Consider the following 25,232-nt stretch of genomic DNA (forward strand, 5'->3'; position numbering starts at 1 on the left):
AAATGAAACTATCAAAATAATTATCTAAAATGCAACACAATTCATAATTCACCGCAAGGCACAAGCCACTCAAGTAAAGAAAAAAAATCAGGCACAATTCATTTGGAGGGAAGTCGAAAACTCACATGAAAGTTGACGGTAATATGAAATAACTTCATTGATATTGTGCAAGAGTGGAAGTTAGAAACAATTGTGAAACTCCAGTGATACTTTTATTATATTCCCGCCGCAATGTATCTGGAAAATTAGTACGCCTCACAGAGAGGTGGTTCAAGGATTTCTTTTGCTATTCCAATTAGAACGACAAATTACTCTCAACATGCAATTTATTGTGGCTATTTCACCTCAATTTCCATCCAATTCTTTTGTGAGGGAGAGCCACCATCTGAGGAACGGAAATTGAGGTGCTTCAGCAAATCCTAAAAGGGGTACACAAAATACTTTGGATGCGAGGCGTTATTAATTAACCTGTGAATCACAGGCTGTGTTTCTCTACATAATCACAGATCACAGGTAATGCAATGATCGGTCTAGATCAGCTACTTCTAATTGAGCTCGTATTCTAAAGGTGAGTGCCTTAGACATACCTAAGGCCGAATGTAATCCGTCATATCTCCGGTTTGCAAAGGAATATCTCAACAGATTTCTTGGATAATACAAAAAAAGGGCGAAATTCTTGGAATAAATCGCAAATAACATCATCTTAACCTTCAAGGATGCCCCAAACCCACTTAGCGTTCCTCTTAAAGATCTATGTCCTACCACCCCAACAATGATTCAAATTTCGCTACGATATCCCGCTGCGGGGGAAACAGGGAAGCTCTTAGGGGGAATCAAAGCCACTTGAAGTGACATTAATTATGTCAATTCAAATACTAACGATGGCTTCAAATTACATAAAAATCTTGGTCAAAATAAAACGTTTCAAAGCAAACTTCTTGCAAATACAGGGGGTTCCGCATTGATGGACACTTTCGGATCGGAAAAAGCTCGTAAATTCATGTACAGTGACACAGATATATTGCTCAAAAAAAAACTAAAATTGCTCATTAATTTCAATTTTATTGCAGTTAAACAAGTAGCCTTTTGAACCACATTTTTCTTATTAAATTTACTCACTCGTAAAATATCATTATGTGTCCAAAAAAAGTAAAATAAGTACAGTGATTAGTGATAAACTTGTACACGAGTGAAGCTTTAGTATCGGGAGTGACTTGCTGAGTTCGTCTAAAGCAATTCGAAGGAAATTGTTGTGTCAAGAAATCACAGTTGGGGTGACTTCATACAGATTTTCAACAAGGCTGTATGAGAGTCGCTTCATGAGCCCCCTTGCCTGCAACCCTTTCTTCTGGCTTTGGGAATTCTTTTGTATAACAGATAAGTGACCTATAAGACATTTTAAGTACCATCACACATTTTCCGGAGTCATTCACAATCAAAAATCTCGCGGCACTATTTAAAATTGAGCAAATTTCTTGCAAAATGTGTCCTGACTGTGAGAACTTTCAAGTAAATTGTAGAAATCGTATAATGCTCAATTGGCTCAATTGAAATTAAAATTAAATTGTGAAAATCCTAGTGTGATAGCACCGTTACATTTTAAAATTTAATTTCCGGTAAATTCTTCAAAAATTGTTCAAGTTAATGTTTTATTTTAAACTAGGTTTTCCTACTCAAATTTTTGTGCTTTTAGAATTTAAAGAATAAAACGAGTAAATTTTTCGATTTTTCGAACTTGTTTTGAAAAATTTCATGTCAATTTTACTATGTTTTAAGTTTTATTACTTTTTATTAGGAATTTATATTTTCCATGCTTTTTCTATTTATTTAACTTCTTTCCGTACGTTTGTCAGTGCAATCTATTGTGAAATTTTGCAATTGCACACCGAAGTACCATTTACAAAGTAAAAAATTTTTCGCTACTTTACCATGATTTTCATTGTAAAATTTACATTAAACATTTAATCGTGTGTACTAATACACATTTGTGTAATTTGTACACCTTTTTGTTTGAAAACTACGTAATTTTACACGAAATATGTAAGAAAATATATAAATCTGTGTAATCATTCCCAGTTGATTACGCGGTTTACAATTACATAAAATTTAAATTACACATTTTTAGATTACACGTTTTGTTGAAATACATAATTTGTGTAACTTTACAAGAATAATCGTGGTAAAAAAGCAAACCAATGATTATCCTTGTATTTTTTTTACTGTGTATGAATTTTCAATCGCAAAATTTAACTAATACTCGGGGTCCCAGGATTAGGGCCATTTTCTAAATCGAAAATACACGGGAATAACATTATGCATCGAAAAAATTTTGCATACCTGCAGGCGATTTTTTTAGTACAAGTCGGACGTAAAACGAATTCCACGCGGATTAAAAGTAGTCAGAACACAAAAATTCAACTGTTTAAGAAAAATGCACTAACAAACAGTACTTTTTGGCCAGAGTTCTTCAATAAATTGATAGAACATTCAAAAACTTTACCTTAATTAAAGAAATTAAAATTTTATACAGAAAAATAAGCATAGTGTTTTCAAATTTCTCACGTCAGAAAATAGTATACATTCATGTTGTAGCCGTTGATTATACCTATCAAACAAAAAAAACCTTAAGTCGATCTAAAACCCCTGACCCGAGCTATAAGGGGTCAAAGTTCGAACATTGACCGGCCTCTATCTCCGGTTCTAATTAACATAGCGACCTAAATTTTACCTTTTAGGTTTCGTCTCGATGAGCACTTTCAGATGGCAGTTCAAAAAGTCACCACAGGTGGCGCTGTGATAGCGTCAAAATTCATCGAAATTCAAAGTCACTTTTCTCAAAAACGGCATTGTGCAAGTTATTGAAATTTTAGTATATTGTAGCCCAGTCTATGATGTTTCCAAAATGGTGCGTATGTGCGCTGTGGTTTCAATAGAACTGGAGATATGAGGGGTCAAAGTTCACGAAATGCAAAAAATCATATCTCCGGTTCTATGTGACCGATTTTGATGAATGAGGGCTTAAACGAAAGATCTCACCAAATGCTACAACTTTCTAGAATATTTGAACTTCGTGGGACCAACACTAGGGGCGCCACAGTCGAAAAACCAATTTCAATATCACATAACCTCAATTATCTCGACTGTCGCTGAACCGATTTTGATGATTACTTCAACATAATTGTAGAGCACATTTGTCTCTACATTTCGTCCATACATCATTTTCCGCTCAGACTACGCTATCACTCCGATTTTGCCGTTTAAGTGTGAAAAAATTGATTTTTCCAATAATAAGGCTTTGAAATCACTCAGATACCAATTTGACGGCCTCTACTCCACCGAGACACTTAAAATAGGGGTTTAAATGGAAAGTCCCGCAAAATACAACAATTCTTTGATAAAGTTGAAGTTCAATAAATGAACACTTGGGGCACTCTGGATGAAAAAACGAGTTAAGAAACAAAAAACCTCGATTATCTTGGCTTCTGAGTAGTCGATGAGTTCAAGTTCTACGGCAAAATTATAGAGAACATTCTGGTCTACATTTCACCCATATAACACTTTTCTGTCAGTTCATCCAAATCCTTGACATTTTGGTTCAAATACAAAACTTGTATAATTTCACGAATTTGATTCAAGATAACTGAATGGCGTCTTCCTACTTCAGCATCAAATCGAATTTGCATGCACTCCGAGTTAGCTCACGTTAAGAATCTCACCTACATAAGCCGGTTAGGATTATCTGTCCCTTTTTAAAAATTTTAATAGTAATTTTCAAATAAGAATGAATTTACGAACATGTCGGAATAGAGTTAGGTGAGGTAGTTTCGCTCATGCACTTCTTTCGAAAATACACACTTTTAGGATTATAAATAATTTTTTAGCAATTTTGCTTAATATTTTTAGATAGTCAATACTCAAAAGAAGTAAAGAGACTTAGTTCAAATCAAATATAACAAATGAATCTTAAATTAATAAAAAAATCAGCTGTGTTACACTGTCCCACAGTGTCATATTTCTAGTTTCACGCTCTAACTACACACTAAGTAAAATTAAAAGGATCAAATTGATCCAAATTTGATCCTTTTGATAAGGATGGATCAAATTTCGAACTGTGAATGCACATTTATCATAACAGAACGTGTTAATTTGATCCATTCTTTGCAAAAGGATCAATTTGCTCCTTTTATTTTTACCAGTGCAAGGTTACTTGGGGTAAAATAGTTTTAAAATTTATCACTCCCTGTAATTTCAAATGAGCAATCACAAATCTTATAAGCTCAAACAATCTTATCACTCTCTTTAAACTTTTCAATAACTCTTCCATTTCGCACACTAAATATATCTTACCAATTTAGCAAAATTACAAATCGCATTTTATCGCAATTTCTCTCAACGCCTCAGCACCGCAAAACAAATAAAATCGACGGTTTTTTTTATTCATATTCTTGTATCCATATGAATAATTTAACACGTCATCATCTTCTTTTGGAGAAACCTTCACATCACTCACCATCACAATACATATTGTATAGAAAATGTTGTGTTGTTATTTTTTTTTTGGTCGTCATGAACATAAGAGGCAAAATACACCCAACGAAATGCTCCATTGAAAAAAGGCCAGTCTTTTGTTTGATTCAATTTTTCATGTTTTCTGATGATGGTATATTATTCTAGTAGAGAGCATTTAGAGTTGTGAAAAGACAGCACGAACAGCGCAATTTTTGTTGAAAAACTCCCATGTTTATTTATCGTTTTTTTTTTATATTCACAAGACATTAAAATGACTAAAAAAGAAGCAACCCTTCATTAAAATTTTACGTGCACGACTGTCCAAAATAGAATATCTTTCCTATCGTCAAAATTCAGCTATTGAGAAAAATTGCCTCAATTCCAAAACCCACATCACTTCTTATGACCATTTCTGAGAAAATTGCGATAAAATACAGCAGATTGAAAGAATTATGGGCAAATTTCCTGAAGAGGAATGTAAGATATTGAGGATTGTGCGGGTCAATCCGGGATTTGATTGGGAGAAAAAGGATGATTGAAAGTAAAGCTTCAATCCAATAACGTAAAATTGTCTTTCGCGTATACCATTTTTCATAATCAATACTTAAGGAATCAAACTTCAGTTTTATACTTTATTCATCCTATAACCCGATGGAAAGATCTCCAGAGCAATCAAGAGTTTAATAGTCTACCGGCCCTACTGCCCCTACCGCTAGTAGCGCTAAATTGCAATGCATTTAACTAACTTAACATGAATCATTTGCTTCTAATGACAAATCAAAAAAGTTATATAAAATTTCACTGCACCATTAAGATAAGTATGAAAATTACTCTTTTTGAAGCTGGTTTCTACATTCTGTGATTGCAGTGCATATTCTTATAAATATGCAAACAAATTTCTACATGGAAAAAATTAGCATGAAGCATACACTTTATGTAGGCTTAAGAATAATCTCAACAAATGATTAAGGATTACACAATTTATCTGTGATATCTTTTATGCAAAAGTATCAAATTATCTCAAGCATTTTTCTTTTGTTGCAACAGAAGTTTATGAAACAAGTGTTTTATGATTAAAATATCACTTCGTAGGGGGAAGTGAGGCACCTTTGAATTGGGGCAGCTTTAAAATTGGAGTTGACTTAAATTGCTGATCTTTCACTCAAAGTTCTGAATTAATTTTCGGTCTGATGAGATGTAGCAGACCAATTCGAAACCTGATGAAGAGGACATTCATACTCGAAACGTCGTGAAGATTTAAAGAGTAAAAATCAAGAGAGGTCTATTTTTCCATCCACTATCCCGTCTGACACAGGGTAAAGGGGCCCAGCGTTGAGCCATTAATTAACATCCAGCTTTAGGCACTATTTTAGCCCTCATCGGCAAGATCCGAGTGGTAGGCCCGAATTAAGGACTGGATTTTGCCACGTACATCAATGGCGGTGGAATGAAACTGTCAATTGCACATCCTGATTTCACTTTCGAATTTTATACAAACGATAGAAGTTACAAAGATAGTGATATGTTTTAGTTAACCAGAATGAACGATTTAACACTTTAGAAAAGCACAAATAATTGTATAACAAATTGTCTCTTAAAAACTTCTCACGAAAGGAAAGAAAAATACGTATTTCACGATTGCAAACTTGTTCATTGTAATCACTACACTCTTCTCTATAAGAAACGCACCGCCGCATGCTTGTTATTATTAATTAAAACACTAAAACCACTCACAATCTTTGTGCAAATTTTAAAACAAATAAAATATTTTGGAAAATATTCCATCTTGTCACTGACAGCTGAGAAACACGGCCGGCAACATAATTTTCGTAGTTCCGCTCTTCACCACCATGAACGCAAAACAGTGTCCTTCACGTATATTTGGTAAGGGGTATTTTGTATGGGAACTTCTTAAAAGTAAGGTATGAAAGAAAGGGGTTAATTCAAGCTATAATCCACGCTTTTCTGGTCAAACGGGATCTGCCTTTTACTCAAAGCATAACGATGATTGCTGATCTTTTTAAAAATTTTAAGCAGATCACAAATTTTTTCGAAACCTTAATGGCCGATACTTTACGAATTTTGGCGCTTATCGCGTATCTTTCTCAAGTAATAGCCAATCTCTTCCAAGTTAAAAAAATCGCCGATCTTTTCCAAGGATTAATGACGATCGCCGATGTTTTACGGATTTTGAAGAATATCGCGTTGTGTAAATCGATGACTGTCGATCTTTAAAATATTTACGACGAACATCGATCTTTTAGAAATTTTAAAGTACATCGCAGATATTTGTCAAAGATTAACTAAAACTGCTGATCTCTAGGAAACTTTGAAGCATATGGCTGATATTAATATATGAAGCATATGGCGCGATTTTGAAGGATATCGCGAATCTTGCGCAAATATGAACGACCAACGGTTGCCGATATTTTATAACTTTTGAAGCAAATCGTCGAGCTCTATAAAATATTGGCGACGATCGCAGATCTTTTAAATATTTTGACGAATACTGCAGTGACTGCAGTTCATTTTCTAAGATTAACGAATATTGCCAATATTTTGAAAATTATACAGGAAATTTACAATTTTTCAGAAATTTTGAAAGGTACAACGAAACTGTTTCAGAGAAAAACGACGATTGCCTATATTTTGCAAGTTTTGAAGTAGATCGTAGATCACTTCAAAATATTGACGACAATCGCCGATCTTTTAAAAATTTTGAAGCACATAGCGAATCTCTTTAACGATAACTGCCGCATCCTAGGAATTTTTTAAGTAGATAGCTGATCTTATACGAATTTTGAAGGTTATCGCAAGTCTCGCTCAATTAACGACGATTGCCGATATTTTGTAAATTTTGAAATATGATCGTCGATCTCTCTGAAAAACTGACAATGATCGCTGATCTTCTAAGAAATTTGAAGCATATTGCAGATAATTTCCGGATGTTACTGGAGACTGCCGATTCTCGACAAATTTTTAGGCACAACAAAACATTTATGACGATCACCGATCTTTTAGAAATTTTATAGTTCATTGCGGATCTTTGGAAAATTTTAAAGCAGATCGCTGATCTATCCAAAGCGTTGGCAGCTTTCGCCGATCATATACGGGTTTTGAAGAATACCGCGGACCTTGTTCTGCCGATATTTTTCAAATTTTTAAGCATATCGGCTATGTCTGGTGAACATTGACGATGATAGCCGAATTACTGAATATTTTCTAAATATTTTGGTGAATACCGCAGATCATTCTCAAAGATTAACGATGATTGCCGATCTTAGGTATTTTTTAAGCAGATTGCCGTAAGGGCAATCAACACTAACGATGATCACCGTTATTATACGAGTTTTGAAGAATACCGCGGATCTTGTCCTGCCGATATTTTCAAATTTTTAAGCAAAACGCCTATGTTTGGTAGACATTGACGATGATAGCCGAATTACTGAATATTTTCTAAATATTTTGATTAATACCGCATATCATTCCCAAAGATTAATGATGATTGCCAATCTTAGGGATCTTTTTTAAGCAGATCGCCGTGGGGGCGGATCAACACTAACGATGATCGCCGATTTTATACAAGTTTTGAAAGATATCGCGGATCTTGTCCAAGGACTAAGACCGATTGGCGATATTTTCCAAATCGCCGATCTCTTGAAAACTTTGACGATGATTGCCGATCTTTAGGAATTCTTTAAGCAGATCGCCGATCTCTTTAAACATTGACGACGATCGCCGATTTTACACGAATTTTGAAGCATATTGCGGATCTTTCTCGAAGATCAATGACGATTGCCGATCTCTCCCAAAGAATAATGACAACCCGCGATCTGCAGCATTTTTTTTAACAGATCGTTGATGATCTTTATGTCTAAAATTTGCATAAAAACACTAATAATTTGTCGATTTATGGTTGATGTTTCACTCAAGGAGACCTACTTATTCACCCCTCGGCCTCGGCAATAAACCCACAGCCACATGAGGCACTGGACACATCGTAGTGAAGTGTCCAGTGGACCTCTTGATTAATCTGATGCCCTTCTAACAATGAAGTAATATTTTCCACAAAAGTCTTCTCAACTTTTTCTCTGCCGAGATTTTCCAGAGATGCTGCATTGAGACAATAGTATAATTAAAATTTTTTTAGTGACTCATTCACCTACATTTCAAAAAATGTGGGCTCATCTTGAAAAATCTCTTTCACTCTCTCTCCCTATTTTTATATTAGCCAAAAAAAAACATTCGTATTACTTTCAATATTTCAGTGAAAATGCAAAATATATTTAACGACCACGTTAAAAAAAAATGATGAGTGGAAATAGAGAGCAAACGGACATCTTCAACGGTTATTTATCATTTTGAGGCTCAACGCAGAAAAATGTAGAAAAAGAAAGAAAAGCCCGAAAAGAAAACGAGAACGGCACTTTTGAAAAAAGCAGACTATTGATCACAAAACCCTTTTTGTCTATCTTATGACAATCATCCGAAGACGACACGTATTCGAGATTTCCGGACGGATGTTACTAATGTCTCTCAGTGGACGGAAAAAAATGTGGCAATAACTGACAAAGAATTCCTTTTCTTGTACCATCTCCTTCAATTATGTCTCTTGTCACACATTTCGTGGTTGGAAAAAAAAGACGATGGAGGTCTCCATACAATGTATAAATTGTAATTTGTTATTGTCACTGCTATTTGTATTATATCTTGTGGCAATTTTGGCAATCGTATTTTCTTAAGCCATATAGCAATTTTTTTATTTGATTAACTCCTTCTTGGAAACACAAAGTGGCGGAAAAAGTAATTTGTCTCTTGGAGTCAGAGGAAAAACAAATAATTTTTTATTGCTCGAACTATAAAGAGAATGCAATATATACCCATTCCTTGATTTTTCTATACTTTCAGATGAGGGCCTCCCACCCTCGGGAAATCTAATTTTGACACAATTTTGCTAATATGGCATTTTATGAAGAAAAACATCACGTTGTTTAGTTGATCAATTCGTTCGATCGTTTAGTACTGTACGCCAATCGGTTGCAGATAGCGACTTAGGGTTTTCGAAGAACTTTTCATTGGACGAACCTGAAAATTTTAGTGAGCCATCGCAAATCAGTGATATTTTTAGTAACTTTTTTCGGAAAACCTTTGATAACCTAGGACATTCTCGAGTATTTGAGAAATAGTGAGGAGTTTGCAGAAAGCGGAAGCCCCTATAACCCGCGACAGTCTTTAAAACCGCACTGAGAAAAAAAGAGGGCGCGATTAACTTTTTTCCTCACAACTTTAACACTTTTTAGGTGTAATAATATATCAACATTTTTTAATGTTAATTTTACACCTTTTTAAGGGTAAAATTAACATGAAAAATGGTAACTTTAACCCCCAATAAACCAAAAAAGGGTAATATTTACACCGATTTTGGATCAATACTGCAGAGTAAAATTAACATTTCCGGAATGTTATTTTAACTTTTTCGGATTTCTCTCAGTCAATGCGTAAGGAAATGCGGAAACTTTTGAAGAAACCCAGCGAACCCATGAGTTTGCTAAGAACGCTTGGTAACCCGGGGCCGAGGAAATTCCTTACGAAACTGAGAAACCTTCGTGCACTCAGGGAACTCGATGAATCCTCGAACTTCGGAAGTCCTCGGAAATCATCGGAACTTCAGTCACATCTCTTTATCATGCGAAAAAATTGACAACTAGACAGTTGTGTAATTTTATACACAAATTTTATACACAAATTTTACACATTTTATTGACCTTACTCAAAATTGTACTGTATTATTTTTACACTATTTCAGGTAGATTTTGAACAGATTTACAAATCTGTCCAAAACGGTTATTAACCGGTAAACATAAAAGGCGGAATGCTCTAATGATTTTCACTACCATTATTTACAAAAGCAACGCATTATTTTCAAAAACTAATTTTATTTTGGAATGAAGATTCGACCTTCATTGCCGCTCATTTCAGTGCTTTCCTTTCTGTACTAAAATTCTGTGGGAAAAAAATTCTTCCTTTAAAATTAAAGCTGTTTCTGTGTATGGCTGCTTTAGTACATGCATGTTCTAAAATCTATAAAATTTCAAATAATAAATTTCAACCTTGTAGCTGCATAATGATGCTATTCCAAAGAAAAATTTAAAGGGGATATCTTTCCCCTTAACAGTTTTTAGTACATGACTTCCCATGTGCTTCTACGTAATTTTATGTTTCTTTGTATTGGTTCCTGTCATGACTGTTTGGAGGTTTGGAACACGGCGAGGACTGGGAAAATCAGTCGAGACAGGAACCAATACAAAGTCGATAATACAGCAGCACTTTAGAACAGTCATGTACTAAAAACAATTTTCAAGATAAAGACTTCCTCATTTCATGCTTTGCCAAACATCTTTATTCATCAAACTAAATTAACCCAAAATCTAATTTCGAGGATTAACATTGAGTGCACCAGTTCGCGCATTCGGCGAAGTAATGCTCACTTGTCCCTATCGTTTTCTTGTGGGAAGAACAGCAAATTCAGCAAATGGAGTAAAAAATGACAAAATGTGTTTACATTTTTCACGTTTGTCGGTTTATTGTCGCCCAAAATAAACTCAAATCGAATACACAAGAAGAACATCCAATCATTCGAGTATTGTATTGTGCAATGTAAAGCAAGTTAATTATCACGACAAATAATTTGCCGGTGCTTTGAAATGCAAACACCTTTCAGCATCCCACATGCCGATACTGCCCTATCTTCCTCCTGGTCAAACACTCTCAATTGAACAAGAATCTCCTGATCAGGTACACTAGTCATGTTTCACATAAAGTGCATTGAATGGGAATGTGCCATGGCAAGTCAATCGATATCCAATTTGGATATCAGTCGATGCGCAACATTCAAATCGGGTAAAGTATGTCAAACGACCTATCAAATTCAATGTGTAAGCCTGCAATAAATTAACTAATTATCAACGTTCCCATGCGTCCAATTATGTCCATGTTGTCTACTCTTTTGGCAGAAGCCTGCGACAAAAACGTTGTGACGTACTCCATCATGTTATTTATTTTTTTTATGTTTTACAATTGCCGCGTTTTTTGCATTACTCCATTGCTTCGGAAAAAATACCATAAGTACAATTAGGAGATGCAATTCCATAAAATATCTCTCCTTCAAACTTCTGAGAAAACAAATCTTATTTTCCTCGCATCACCATGTCACTCAAAATCCATCCACAACTCCATGCACGCAGGTTTATGTATACAAAACTTCAAATGACCATTCTCATTTCACCTTTTCAAAAATCCAACTATTGCAAAATTCTGTAATATATTGCGCTTTATATCACGTCATTATACGTGATATTTTCGTAACTTTTTTTCCAAATGATATGCCTCCCCATTCAAAAATTCATCAGTGGGAAAATTGTATGAAAATTAACGAGCTATTTATTTAGGGGTTTAAATCATGCCGCAGAGAAAAGTTTTAATTAAGAATGAATTTGCACAAATCACGCATTTATGGTCTTTGACATTTGACAGTAAAATGCACTTTTTAAGGTGCTGACAGATCTTGAAAACCTGAAGAATAATGACGAAAGAATATGTGGAATTGCAAAGTCGTGTTTCTACGTCTGTCTATTTAAACCGAATTGTCAACTCTTGATGATTGTGTCACGAATTATCCAAATAAAATTTTCCTAGGGTAACTGTACTAAATTTCGGCCTGCTTGCAATTTCGGCCACTTCTTATATTCTTTAAATTTCGTTGAATTTTTAAATTTTTGCATACACTACAGATTATATAATGAAAAAAATGTCGCCTCACCCAACGAGATGATGTGAAAAGACTTTGGAAGAATTCCTGAAGGACAAGGAACTATGAGAACCAAGGTGGCCGAAATATTACTTTATATTAATATTATTTATTAATTTTGAAAAGTATTAGGAATAATTTTAGATAAAACAAAGAAGATAAATTATTTCTAAGGTTCCAAGTAACACTTTTTAAAGAGAAAAAAAGCAAAAAAAATCGATTTGTATTAGAACTATTATATTTAAAACTTACGACTTTTGCGCTTACATGCAGCTATATCGAAATTTGAAACAACCACCCTATAATCTTTTCAATTAAAAGATTTAAAAATCTACGAGAAATCCAAAAAAAATCCTGGATAATTTATAATATTTGAAAGGCAATACTGAAAATTCCCGACAAACTAAATTTAGAAAGTTAATACTTTGAAATTCAAGTAATAAATTAAGTTATTAAAGATAGTTGTCCGAATTTTAAGTAAGATTGTCCGGAAGTCTTCATTGTCCGAAATTCCAAATATCCCCGGACAGTTACGACTTGTCACAGATTCCAAGACCTTTCCAACGAATCCAAACTTACTCTAATTGATTGAAAAATACGCTTTCTAGGATCTTTTCAACATTTGTCCTTGAAAAAACATTACTAGGAATTAGGAACGTTATCATAAACAATTAAGTATTTATAAAATTCTAGAATACTTCAAGAATTATTTTACTAAATTCAAACATAACTGTCCAAAATCTTAATGAAATTGACCGCAATTCTGCATTGTCCGAAATTCAAATGTTACCCTTATAAAACCAATTGGAATCAGTTAAGACTTGTTGGGGTTTCCAATACCTTCCCAATGAAACCAACCTTGGGCACATTGATTGAAAAATTTGCCCTGCATAGTCTTTTATATCTTTGGCCTTGAAAAACCCGTTATTAGGAATGACTGAAGGGCATTGTTATAAGATATTTTAGGGAGAAAATTGGGACTTCGGACAAACCTATTTAGAAGTAAAAATGTGCTTAGGTTGCATCTACCACCGACTAGCCCTTACCGGCCTTTCCAAGTAAGCAGCGGAAACCCTAGTTCAGTATGCCGTATAGGCCATTTCATACAATAGAGGTAGGCTGAGTAGTACAGCTCCAGATAAAACAAATAATTTAATAAAAATTTTGACTCATTTGGCATAATAGTTGACAGAATTTTTAATTGAATTGTTCGGAATTCCAATGGCTCCCTATTAAAAACCAATTGGAACCAGCTAAGATTTGTCATGAATTCCATAACCTTTCCAACAAATCCAAACTTGCCCCAATCGACTGAAAAATATGCTTTTAGCGCCTTTTAAACATTTGACCTTGAAAACAACGTCATTAGGAATGATTCAAGGGCATTTTTATTATATTTTAAAGGAAAAATTTAGGACTTTGGGCAAATTAATCTAAAAGTTATGACATTATTAAAATATAGAAATAATTTAGTAAATACGCTATTTTAATCTATTTAAAAGAATATTTATGAAATTTTTGGTTTAAGTTGTTAAAACTCTAAATTGTATAATACGGAATTCCAGAGAATATCTTTATAAAAGTATTTTAATCCTATTAAGACTTGTCAGGGATTTCAAGCCCTATGCTATTACTATGCTTTATAGGACTTTTTAAACATTTGACCTTGGCAATGACTCAAGGACATTTTTGTACACGGACTAATTGTCAATATACACAATCTCTAAATCGTACCCAAATACGAAAAACCTCATGATACTTTTTATGTCTTTTCTAAAGCTTCTTATAACAAACGTTTTAAGAAAACTATTTCAATATTCCTATACATGGTTTAATAATCCTTAGCACATATCGCAGTAAATCTTTTTTGATTTATTTGAAGTAGGTAACCCAAAATCGACAGATCACATATGATCACGTACTCTCTCTCTATTTTTTGAGTTCGAGCAATAATATGCAATTTTGAAGGTGCTGACAGACTTTGGTAGCCGCGTGTTCTTGCGACATTGTTCCCTTGACACGATAGAGAAATTCTTTGTAGTTCCTCGTGCGTCAGAGAACCTCTATTTGAACAATAAATTCGAGAAATTGTTAATCTTGCAAAAGGATCAAAAAAGATCAACCTTCAAAATAAATGAAAGTGAGAGGAGTTTCACAAGTTCTTTGAAATTCGCTCTGATTAAATTTGAACGAAAATTAAATATTTATAGTTGTTTGTGTTTATCATTCAACCAAATCGAGTCTCACTTTTTTTGTTAGAGGAAGACGGGGTTCTTCTGGCTGTTTAAATAGTTTTTATGACTATTTTGCTTAATGAATATGAGTAAGATAGATTTTATTGCATTAATTGGAATTTCGCCTTCCTGGCAATAAATATGAAAGGTTTTTTTTTGCAATTTATGCAGATTATGAAAGTTTTATTGTTACAATAACAGCTGTGGAAAGAGAATTGAAGTGATTTAAAACATTTTTTTTACTAATTTTTTGACTGTTACTGATAATTTAGTCAAAGAGAATAATTTTCTGAGAGATTTAGTGGAATATTGTGAATTCTTAGCATGTCCAAACTCTTCCCCACTACTCCCTATACCGATACAAACTTGCAAATCAAACACTGTGAGTTACTTTTAAATTAATTAACAATTATAATCACGCAATAAAAGAGATTCAATTTAGATATTTAACCAAAAACAAATTGACTGCAATTTTTCATCAATAATTTTCAACGTGGTGTGCATCAACCTTAAGAGAAGAATTTATTTCATTTGAGAGTGACACACTTCTATTGCACAATCATCATAAATTTACGCTTTATTTCCTTCTGAACAGTGATCCAACCATAATAACACAAAGTTAAACATGAAAATTTGTGGTCATTCTTTCACACAATCTCAGTAACAATATAGTAGCTAATTTGCACCATCAATCAACGTATTGAAAGTCATTTGCAAAGGTATGCAAGGATTTCTAATAATGGTCATACGATGAACGGCATATTTTTTTTCATCATTTGTCGCATATTGGAAGCAATTTCTTCGAGGTTAGAAGAAAAAAATAACCACGAAGAAATTACACTTCGAACCACATGTGATTTCTATCAAATCAATCACCATATAACATCCATTGAAATTTGTGGTGAAGAGCAAAAAAAAAAGAGAATTTTCTTGGGTCATATAATGGCGCAAATCAAGAGCGAAGTCATGGTACTTGCGATTCTATAATACATCATTTTCCAGCACATTGATTGAAAATAAAATAATGTTGTTTTAATTGTGTTGTTCAAAACTCGTTTTTGATATATTGAAAAATTAATAAACAAGGCCTATGATGGAGTTACTTTCTATGATCTTCATTCACTAATGGACCCTGGGTAGGGGCGCTTGGGGCAAAATGTGAAAAGCAGAAAATTTCAAAGTTCATTACTTTAGAAGACAAAAGAGTCTGATGAATGAAATTTTTAAAATATAGATTAACATCATGTAGGGGAATGTGAGGCTACTTTGAGCTGTAGGGCTACATATATACGATTTTTCCCATATTTTTAAAAGAAAACACAAATGTTTTGTCTATCTAATTTACATTTGGTTAGAGCCCAGTTTCCTTAAAAAAAGCGAAAAAATCGTATATCAATGTCGCCCCATCTCCCCCTTTGTAGTAAAAATGTAATCCATATGACGCATATTTTTTTAGTAAGTTTGACACATTGACTGAGTCCTATCGGAGTCCGTAATAGTGAAATGAAACACGACATCAGACCAAAGTTGAAAATTGTGACAATGTTGACCATTAGGGGGATTACAATTGGGTAGACTTCAAGCGGTTTTATATGTCAAATAAACGTCAGTGACATAAAGACAGCTTTAAACAAAAAAAAAAACAAACCATATTTTAATAAGATTAATTAAAAAAGAAACAATTTGAGAAGTATTACATTTGACATTGAAAAATATAATAAATGATCCAAGGTCATTCGCATGTATAAGGAAAAAGTCTGAATGAACAACTTCTATGCTATATAGAAATAAAAAGACACAGTTTTTAGAAGCAGTATAATAGTAGAAAACTGCGAATTAAAGAAAAAAAAAGTTAAATTACAATGTAAGGGGGGACGTAAGTGGTATTTTAATCCTTAAGCTAGGTTTATGAAGTAGTTTAAAGGATATTCAAAGCCAGTATCTCCCATTTATTACTTATACGGTAATTACTTAATTAATTACTTATACTGGACTTCAGACCTAAGGTTTAGACATATGGCTTAACTGCTCCAATTTCTTATTCGACAAAACTTTTTGGAAAAAATTACCTTATGATTGGATTATTAAGAGCAAATGATCTATTAGGGATTCTGAAGCTGAAGAGGCAAAACCATATCGAGCAAGGAACAGGCAGGGGTCGTTGTCACTCTTGTCACTAAAGCAACTAAATAGCACTAAATATAATTTAAGGCGGTGGCAGCGAAAATCCCGAAAACCAAAATCCCGAAAGCCAAAATCCCGAACGCCAAAATCCCGAAAATGCCAAAATCCCGAAAGCCAAAATCCTGAAATCCAAAATCCCGAAAGCCAAAATCCCGAAAGTCAAAATCCCGAATTTTCGAAATCTCGAAAGGGATGAAATTATATGGAGGAAAATGTTTAGAATAATTTCCCAAGACACAGAAGATTTCCTTTTGCCTCCTGCAAGCGTGGGAGCAATCGTTGAAGTAGCTATGACACTTTTAAGAATTCGGGATTTTGGCTTTCGGGATTTTAACCCATTCGGGATTTTGCTTTCGGGATTTTGGCGTTCGAGATTTTGGCTTTCGGGATTTTGGCTTTCGGGATTTTGACCGGGACCTAATTTAAGGACACTAAGATTTACATCACCAAAAGGACAATCTTATGAGCATTTTTTAAACAAAAAAAAGTCTAAAATGGTTTTTAGGTGCACTAAAAAAAAATTATTAAATTTTCTCAAAGGATAGCCACAATGTTGCTCTAAAATAGCTTTTAGGGAATCTCCTAAGCTTTCCAAATTGGCTCCAAAATAATAAAAATCAGTGCAGTATTAAATTTTTTTAAGCATTTTCCATTCAAATTTTGAATAATTTGTCGACATTTTCTTTAAGGAAAGGTCGTCTTAATATCTTTATCAAGTTTTCTCTTCAAGTTTTTTTTATCTTAAAAAAATTAACATTTATCCGAACCACTTTTAAATAATCAAAATCGGATTGAAATCAGATTCATGCAGATTTTTTTTAAGTTAAATAAAAAGCCTTTTTAATCTAAGAATATTTATTTTGGAATATTATTCTCAAGCTAAAACACGTTTTCCCCCAAGAATAGCTACTTTAATCTGTGTGAATGTTTTTGTGATTTTGTCTAAAGTCATTAAAATCGGTGCAGAATTCAATCAACGATCTGAATTTCCCCATAAACATTTAAGATCCTATAAAAGGATTTTATTTGCGTTCAAAAAACGTTTCCTTGGGGTATAACCTTACTACTAAAAAATATTCTTCTAAAATACCAACTAACATAATTTCAAATGTGCCCCCCTCTTACTCAAATTCTGACTACTCTCTTCAGAAGAGGTATGTATAAATTTTCATTAAAAAGTTTAATTTCGAGTTGAAGACCTTCAGTTGTAAGTCACTTATACTAATGACCAAACTTTTCCTATCGCGAACAACATTTTAGAAAATAAAACAGCATTTAAACGAGGTTATTTGGATTAGAAACTATCCTTTCACTGAGCTGTATTACAATGCCTAATGTCCAGCATATACTTCTAATTAAGGATATGTTTTCTGTAAGAAATACATCCTTAAGAACTTAGCAATTATAGGACAGAAAACGTCTGTCACCTTCCATTTTAGCTGAGACTCATGGGAGTATTATAACACAAGACTGACAGAATTTATTCCGGACACGAACCACAAGAGGGGATTTTCTAAGACACGCCGTGGCACAGCACAGCGAGGTGCATTTTTACAATATCCTCTTTAAAAAAAATAGGTAAAAAGTAATTTTTCATTAAAATAGAGAAAAATGGTTCCAGAGGAACGAATCTTTTAATAAAAAATAAGTGTTTCCTATAAAAATTCTGCCTAGAATTTTTAAAGCACTTTTACACAAAAACTATTCCGTAAAATTGTTCGTAAATGTTTGTGAAAAGTTCGTAAAAGTGTATTTTTTTACAAACATTGTTCGTAAAAAGATCACTTCTTGATTATTTTCTGATCTTTCACAAACACATCTTTATAAATGTTGTACAACACATAGAAAAATGTTTGTAAAATTTTGTCATTTGTTCGTAAAGTTTTGTCAGACAAACTAAAATTTACGAACAAATCTTTATAAAAGAATAAAGGAAACTCATCAAGTCATCATGTTAAGAAAAACTTTGTAAAAAATATACAAACTTTTACGAAGCATTTCGTAAGTCCTCAGTAGGAATTCACAAACATTAAAAAACAATTTTGCTAAATATTTTTTCATTGTAGGAGAAATTACTCAAAAAGCTCATTTCCTTTTAAGATAGAAGAAAATGGTCTTCAGAAAAATTGTAGAGCGGTAAACACTGCCCCACATTCCCCTAGTGATTGGTAACAGCAATAATAACAAAAAGCATAAATGCAAAGGAAATTAAACTGACCTTATAGTGTCAGATCGTTCATCGTCGTTCCTCTCATCTCTAATGCTTTCATTAGTCACAATCTGCTCCAGCATCTGAATCTTCAGCATGGTCACTTCTTTACTTTTATTTTTTTTTAATGAAATAATATATTTCGCGTCTTGTAAATTCCTCAATTAATCCACCAACAATCTCAAGCACAATATCATCATTTTCTGCACACTTTCCACATTCTATGCTGCAATTCATTCACGAGGTGATACAAATTTACAGGTATTTTTTTTATCTTCGCAAAACAATGTGTTCGTCTTTTTAAATCACTGATTAATTATACTTTTTTGTTTGTGGCTTGAAGACAAAACTCCAATAATATTGAATGAAACACGCAATATTTTAACAATAAGTCGCGTGACTGATTACAATTTTAATTGATAAACTTTACTTCTCAGTTTCTTCTATGTTTAACACTGTATAACTTCTTTTTTTGAGCCTCTTAAATATGCCACATAGACCATAAAAAAAATTTATAAAAATCACACTGTACTCATACACAATATAACACTTTCACATTTTGTGCATTTTTACGATGTCTTCACAAGTAACCTATTATGGATGACTAAATATGAAATAACTCGATTTTTACCATTCTCTTTTAATCAAAAGGTATAAAAGAGCCATGGAAAAATATTCTACAGGGTAGCCAAAATAGGAAGACAATGCACAAATTTATTTTTAGCAAATCCAAAATCCAATACTATCTACCCTGTAGAATGTGAATTATTATTTGTCTGTGAACGCTATGTGCAATAGGTACTATATCCAAAAGGCAACTCAATTCATATGGTTTTGAAAAATAAAAGAAACAACACTTCCAAGAAACAATAACACTAGTAACATAGCCAATGTGTCGAAATAGAAAATCATTGAAAAAATATATACATTTTCACTTTAATATTTCTAATTGATTGAATTGTTTTTCCTATACTCATTTTCACATAACAAACACAATCCCCCAAGTAATTCAATACAACCATTGTATATTGATATTTTTTAATATACTTCTTCTCCATTTTTTTTCGCAATTTCCGCCCACCGAGACAACCCCCTTGTCAAATTAGTTAAACATCATTTTCCTGGGTGTTTAGAGGGCAGAGCAAAGCAAAACAAACGCTACTACTGCATTCAAAAAGATTTGATTGCTTCATTGTGATGGGTATGGGGCCTATTGAACTCTGCAGACTGCTGTATGAGTGATTTGTGGCTTTAAAATAATCATAACAGAGTGCAAAATTAAATAACACCTAATTGGTATTCCATTCAAATATTTCCCGCCTCATCAATATGGCTTCGCACGACTACAGCGCCATTTGACAACTAGCTTATGACAGCTGTCAAAATGTGGTAAGAGAATTTAGAAAATAAGCCCTACGTGAATTAACTTTAAGTCTTGTTTTTTCACAATTCTGAGATCAAGATCAAGAATTCTTATCTTTGCCTAAATCATTTGTGAGCCTTGAATAGCTTTAGTTAATCGGAATTTCAAGACAGTCCGAATAAGATAACTTCCGTCAAAAGTCTACAAATCATAAAATATCCAGAGTTTGCACCTTCTCTGCTAACACAATTTAATGTGATACTAGCGCAATACTAAAAAAGCATTGTCCAAATACTTAAAATAAGTCCTTAATAAGTCCTTACTAAGTACTTAAATACGGCAGTTTTGGGAGGTATAAGTAACATCTGGCGGTAAAGAGTGAGGATTAGAATAAGAAATGAGACGAATGGCGGTCCACCACTGATTGGCCAGAAAGAGATCAACTAATCCATCATGTCAGAAAACATAACCTCAAAACCTTGTCAAGCGTGCATTTTTATACGCAAAAGATAAACATCAGTGAAATTTATGAAGACCCAACAGATGAAGTTTACAAAAACGAGTGTAAATTCATGCTAAGTGATCTGAGAGCAAGGTCTTCATTATCCCAAAAAGGCAAAAGAGTTATTTTTATCCTTGAGGAATAAATTAAAAATTAAGAATTAAAATATATATTCATAACTGTTAGGGTAACTACTTAAAAAATGCTTAGTCGACTAGCCCCTTATTGGCTCCGTTCAGTAATAACCTTTCGAAGAGACAAAGCCACTCAAAAGCCAAGCCAAACCTATTCGAAAATCTACCGGAACTCTAAAGTGCAAGTTCCCGTATTCGCCGCTTTAGCGCTGATTGTTCTGCCATTTCGAACTTCGGAATTCTTGACACTTCAATCGTCAACAAAATATGAACAATAGTGTGTAAACGTTTGCTGCAAAAACTGAATTTTTGTATAGTTCAGTGGATTTTTAGAATGATAGAACATTTGAATTTCAATTTCATTAAAATAAATGTCCTTTTCATGAACTTACTCATCTTTGTTAAACTCGTCGGTTTATACATTCGAACTTCCAACGGGTTTTTAGGCAAGTTCTCTATGATATGCCTTCGAATTGGTATAGCAAAAAACCCCTATCGGACAGAGCTCTCAAATCGGGACGTTTATTACTGAACGAGAGGATTAGGGGGAGGTAGGGCACCTTTAAAATTGGGATTTTTCACCTATGTTTAAGTGGAACTGAGCCATATCATAATGTTATTTAGCTTCTCAATACGTTTGTGCAGCTAAATTAAATCACGATAAGGCTTAGTGTTATTTAAAAATAGGTGAAAATTCCAATTTCAAAGGTGCCCCACTTTCAAAAGTGCCCCACTTAACCCAGGTTCTTAGTGAAAAGTATTTTTCATTTACATTATACTATCTACTTAATTAAGTATACATATACTTTTAAGTATTTTAAGAATTTTAAGAATTAAGTACTTAATGTTAAAACAGACATATTAGGTTAAGAACTTATTAAATACATAATAAGTACTTAATGTGTTAACCGGATAAATCAAAGGAATAGCGAAAGAGGTTCAGGGAGGGGTCATTGCTCCCCTCTACACCATATTCAAAGAAATTAAAAAAAAAAGCATAAAACTAAAAATAGTTCGAAAGTACTAAGATTTAATGGACATTTTCACTCAAGAAAGCGGGGTTTCTGATTTTTGAAATATATTTTTTGAATCTGTATAAGCTTTCCCAATTTGGATTAAAAGGAATTTCTGCACACAGAAAAATGGAAAATTCTTAAACAGAAACACCCAGGAATTTAATTTCAAATCCCATCCAATGAATGCCAATGCCCTAATTCTAAATCCTTGAACATTTAGTTTTGGTTGCAATTTGGAACTCCGTAGACATTTTGCATTTTACGGCTAATGCAGAACTTAAGTTCCCGATCTCTTAACTTGAAAGAGCTTAGGATTCTAGCCCATTTATTTCGCTCAGATCTTCTAAACTTAAACGCCTCGGGGATTCACGTCCAATTTAAGTTCCCAGGATCTTATATATTTTTAAATTTAGAGTCAAAATTTTTCTGTGTGTGAAGAATTTTATAAAGAAATATTGTCCAAAATCTCAGTAGAGGAGAGTGAGGCACCTCTGAAAGTGGGATACCTTTGAAATTGGGATTTTTCTCCTATATTTAAGTAAAACTGAGCCATATCATAATGTAATTTAGCTTTTCAATCTGTTTGTGCAGCTAAATTATTTCACGATAAAACTCAATTTTATTTAGGAATAGGTGAAAAATTCCTATTTCAAAGGTACCTCACTTTCAAAGATGCCCCACTTCCCCCTATATCAGCTAATCCGATTTACAAAACCATTCTAAATAGGATTAAAGAAGAATTTATTTCGATTTTTCGTTCAAGTAAAGACTAAAGCCTTTTTTTGGTTTAAGAAATTCGGTTTTGAGACATTCTTTTCAGGATTCAATGCAATTTTTTGCAAGAAAAGCTATTTAAATCTATGAGAACGTTTTTGTGTATCGGTACAGAAATGAAACAAATAATAAAATATCCTCAAGGAACAGGACCTTAGGTGGATTTTTTCTCAAAACGTTCTAGTAAATAAAAAAAATCTTGTTCTTTGACGTTTGAAAAAACGTTTTTTTGCTAGATAATTCTACAAAAGTATTTCCCTGCCCCCCTTCTTACTAAAATCCTAGTTGCATTGGATATCAAGATTGCAAGACATTTGCCAGATTTTGAGTCTTAAAATTTTCTTGAGTTTGATCTTGATCTCAAAATTATTGATTTATTTTGATCTCAGTTCCCTCTCTGTTTAATTTAGAGCTAGAAAGCATTCAAAACTTTAGCCAATCACAAAAAGCTGCAATAAAATTTTATCAATAAAATGAATTTTATTGAGTGTTACTCATTAGACAATCAATTTTGTTTTATTAACATGGTTTCGGAATTTCATAGTGAAGCAACAAGATCTATCTTTACAATACCATAAGTGCATTAACCATAAGAACAAGTTCATTTTACAAATGAAAGAGCAAGTATTTTCATTATAAACTTACTGAAACATTGTTGCATTGGATTGATGCAATTTATTTTATAAAAATGTATTGTAATTGACATTTTGGATAAAAGAATTTATAATTCATTTCATAATTATTCTAAATAACTCACGAAGTTTCCTTCTCAGTATATGATTTTTTTATCCAAATATTTTCCACTGTGCCAATTCATAAACAAACTTAATTATTTTTGTCTTCATAACGTCAAAAGAAGTATCGGTTAATTTTTTAGCACCTCTGTTGGTAAATTAAATTAAACACCAAAAAAAAACATGACACAATGTCGTTAAAATTTTTCGATAAAAACAATTTAATATTGAAAAAAGATATCTATTACTTTTTGAACATACCAGTTAATGGTTGCATTAAAAACCTCCATTCTTTTAGTGTGAATTTCAAGAAGGTTAAATGCATAAACTCTGACTTTCTTTTGTTTACCAAAACCCAAGAAAAACTGTTGCTTTTTGTCACTGAAAACCTTCTAAACATTTACGTATAAGCCCCCCTAAAGAAAAAGGTAAGGTACAAGAAAGACGTGACTGAAGCAGCAGGGACAAAAATAGAGAGAAAAAAAAATCATCTGACTCAATTTCTAACTTAATATGCAAGACATAGAGTCAATTGTTATTCACAATATGATTAACTGTGTGGCATACTTCGGAAAATTGTGAAAAGAATAACAAAATTGTAAAAATGACAGAAAACTTTTGGCGGTATATTCACAACAATGCAGTGCATTCACAGCACTTTAAAACGATTGAGAATCAGAAATTTATAATTATTCAAATCAAGGGGTAATTCATTGAGGGAAACGAGAACCAATTTGATAGAGGAGAGCGAGGGGAACGCTTGGAAACATGAAGAACTTACGGTTAAAAAGGTGTTCGGAAAAGGGAACCTGGGTACACGCGTAATTTACGTACGAGGACTCCAAAAACAACTCGGGTTTCTTGTGGCATCCGAGGATCCCGCAAGAAACCCAACGAACCTACGAAACCTACAAGGATCTCAAGTACTCGGCACAACCCATGAATTACCCAAAAAACCCGGCTAACCTAAAAAACTCCACAGAGAATCCTGGAAATTCGAGGAACCTAGGAAATACGTAAGATAAATCCGGGTATCGTTCAAACCCGCAACGCAAGCAATCCGGAGGCATTCGAAAGGAACGCAAAAAACGCGCGAGGTATTCGAAAAATTCAAGGAAGCCAAGACACCTAGATATATCGCAAGAATCCTAAAAGAACCGAAAGAACCGAGGAGCCCTAGAAACAAGGGGACCAAATCTCATAAAGAACCCGGGCAACCAACGAAGAACCCAGGAAACCCGAGAGACCTGAGATACCGAGGATACCACGAGGAATCTAGGGAACCTAAGAAACCCGTGAGACACTCGAGTAATCTGAGCAATCCACGAGTTACCCAAAGAGTCCGGTGAACCCAAGAAACCCAGGGATCTCACAAGGCATTTGGGTAACTCCAAGAGCCTAGGGAATATGCAAAAGAAAAATAGACATTGAGGTGGCCTAGAAGACCAAAGATCACGTAAGTTAAGGAATTCGAAAGTAATCCAGGGAAATCGAGAAACCCAAGGCACACGGGGATAGTACAAAAGGACTAACGGCCCAAATAGGATTAAGCTGATCCTCGAGAGCATTTAGTCTGCAAAATTTGACAGTAAAAATTTTTCACAAACTTTCGTACACTGAGGGGCTTGATCATCAACTGGAGGTCCTTTGGATAAATTTCCTTCTATACTGCATACTCTCAAGGATCAGCCTGAAACTATTTGGATCCTGAGCGATCGAGTAGCCTAGGGATCCTGCAAGGAATCTAAAGAACAAGTGAGGATCCC

At 33.6% G+C, this 25,232-nt stretch overlaps 1 protein-coding gene across 3 annotated transcripts in view; it reads right to left on the minus strand.

The window, feature by feature from the left end:
- Nucleotides 1-25,232, minus strand: part of LOC129806822 (rap1 GTPase-activating protein 1) — a 177,511-nt gene that overhangs the window by 116,357 nt on the left and 35,922 nt on the right. Inside the window, exon 2 of one of the 3 annotated variants that reach the window (XM_055855602.1) lies at nt 18,953-19,534. The exons of 1 other annotated variant lie outside the window; for it this stretch is intronic. In XM_055855602.1, coding sequence (XP_055711577.1) covers nt 18,953-19,041 — 89 coding nt within the window. In that variant the 5' untranslated portion in view covers nt 19,042-19,534. Of the gene's footprint in view, nt 1-18,952; nt 19,548-25,232 lie in introns of all 3 variants that reach the window. One more of the 3 variants, XM_055855603.1, reaches the window with a different exon arrangement.

The sequence above is a fragment of the Phlebotomus papatasi genome, chromosome 3 (assembly GCF_024763615.1).
Source record: "Phlebotomus papatasi isolate M1 chromosome 3, Ppap_2.1, whole genome shotgun sequence".
Taxonomy (NCBI): Eukaryota; Metazoa; Arthropoda; class Insecta; order Diptera; family Psychodidae; genus Phlebotomus; species Phlebotomus papatasi.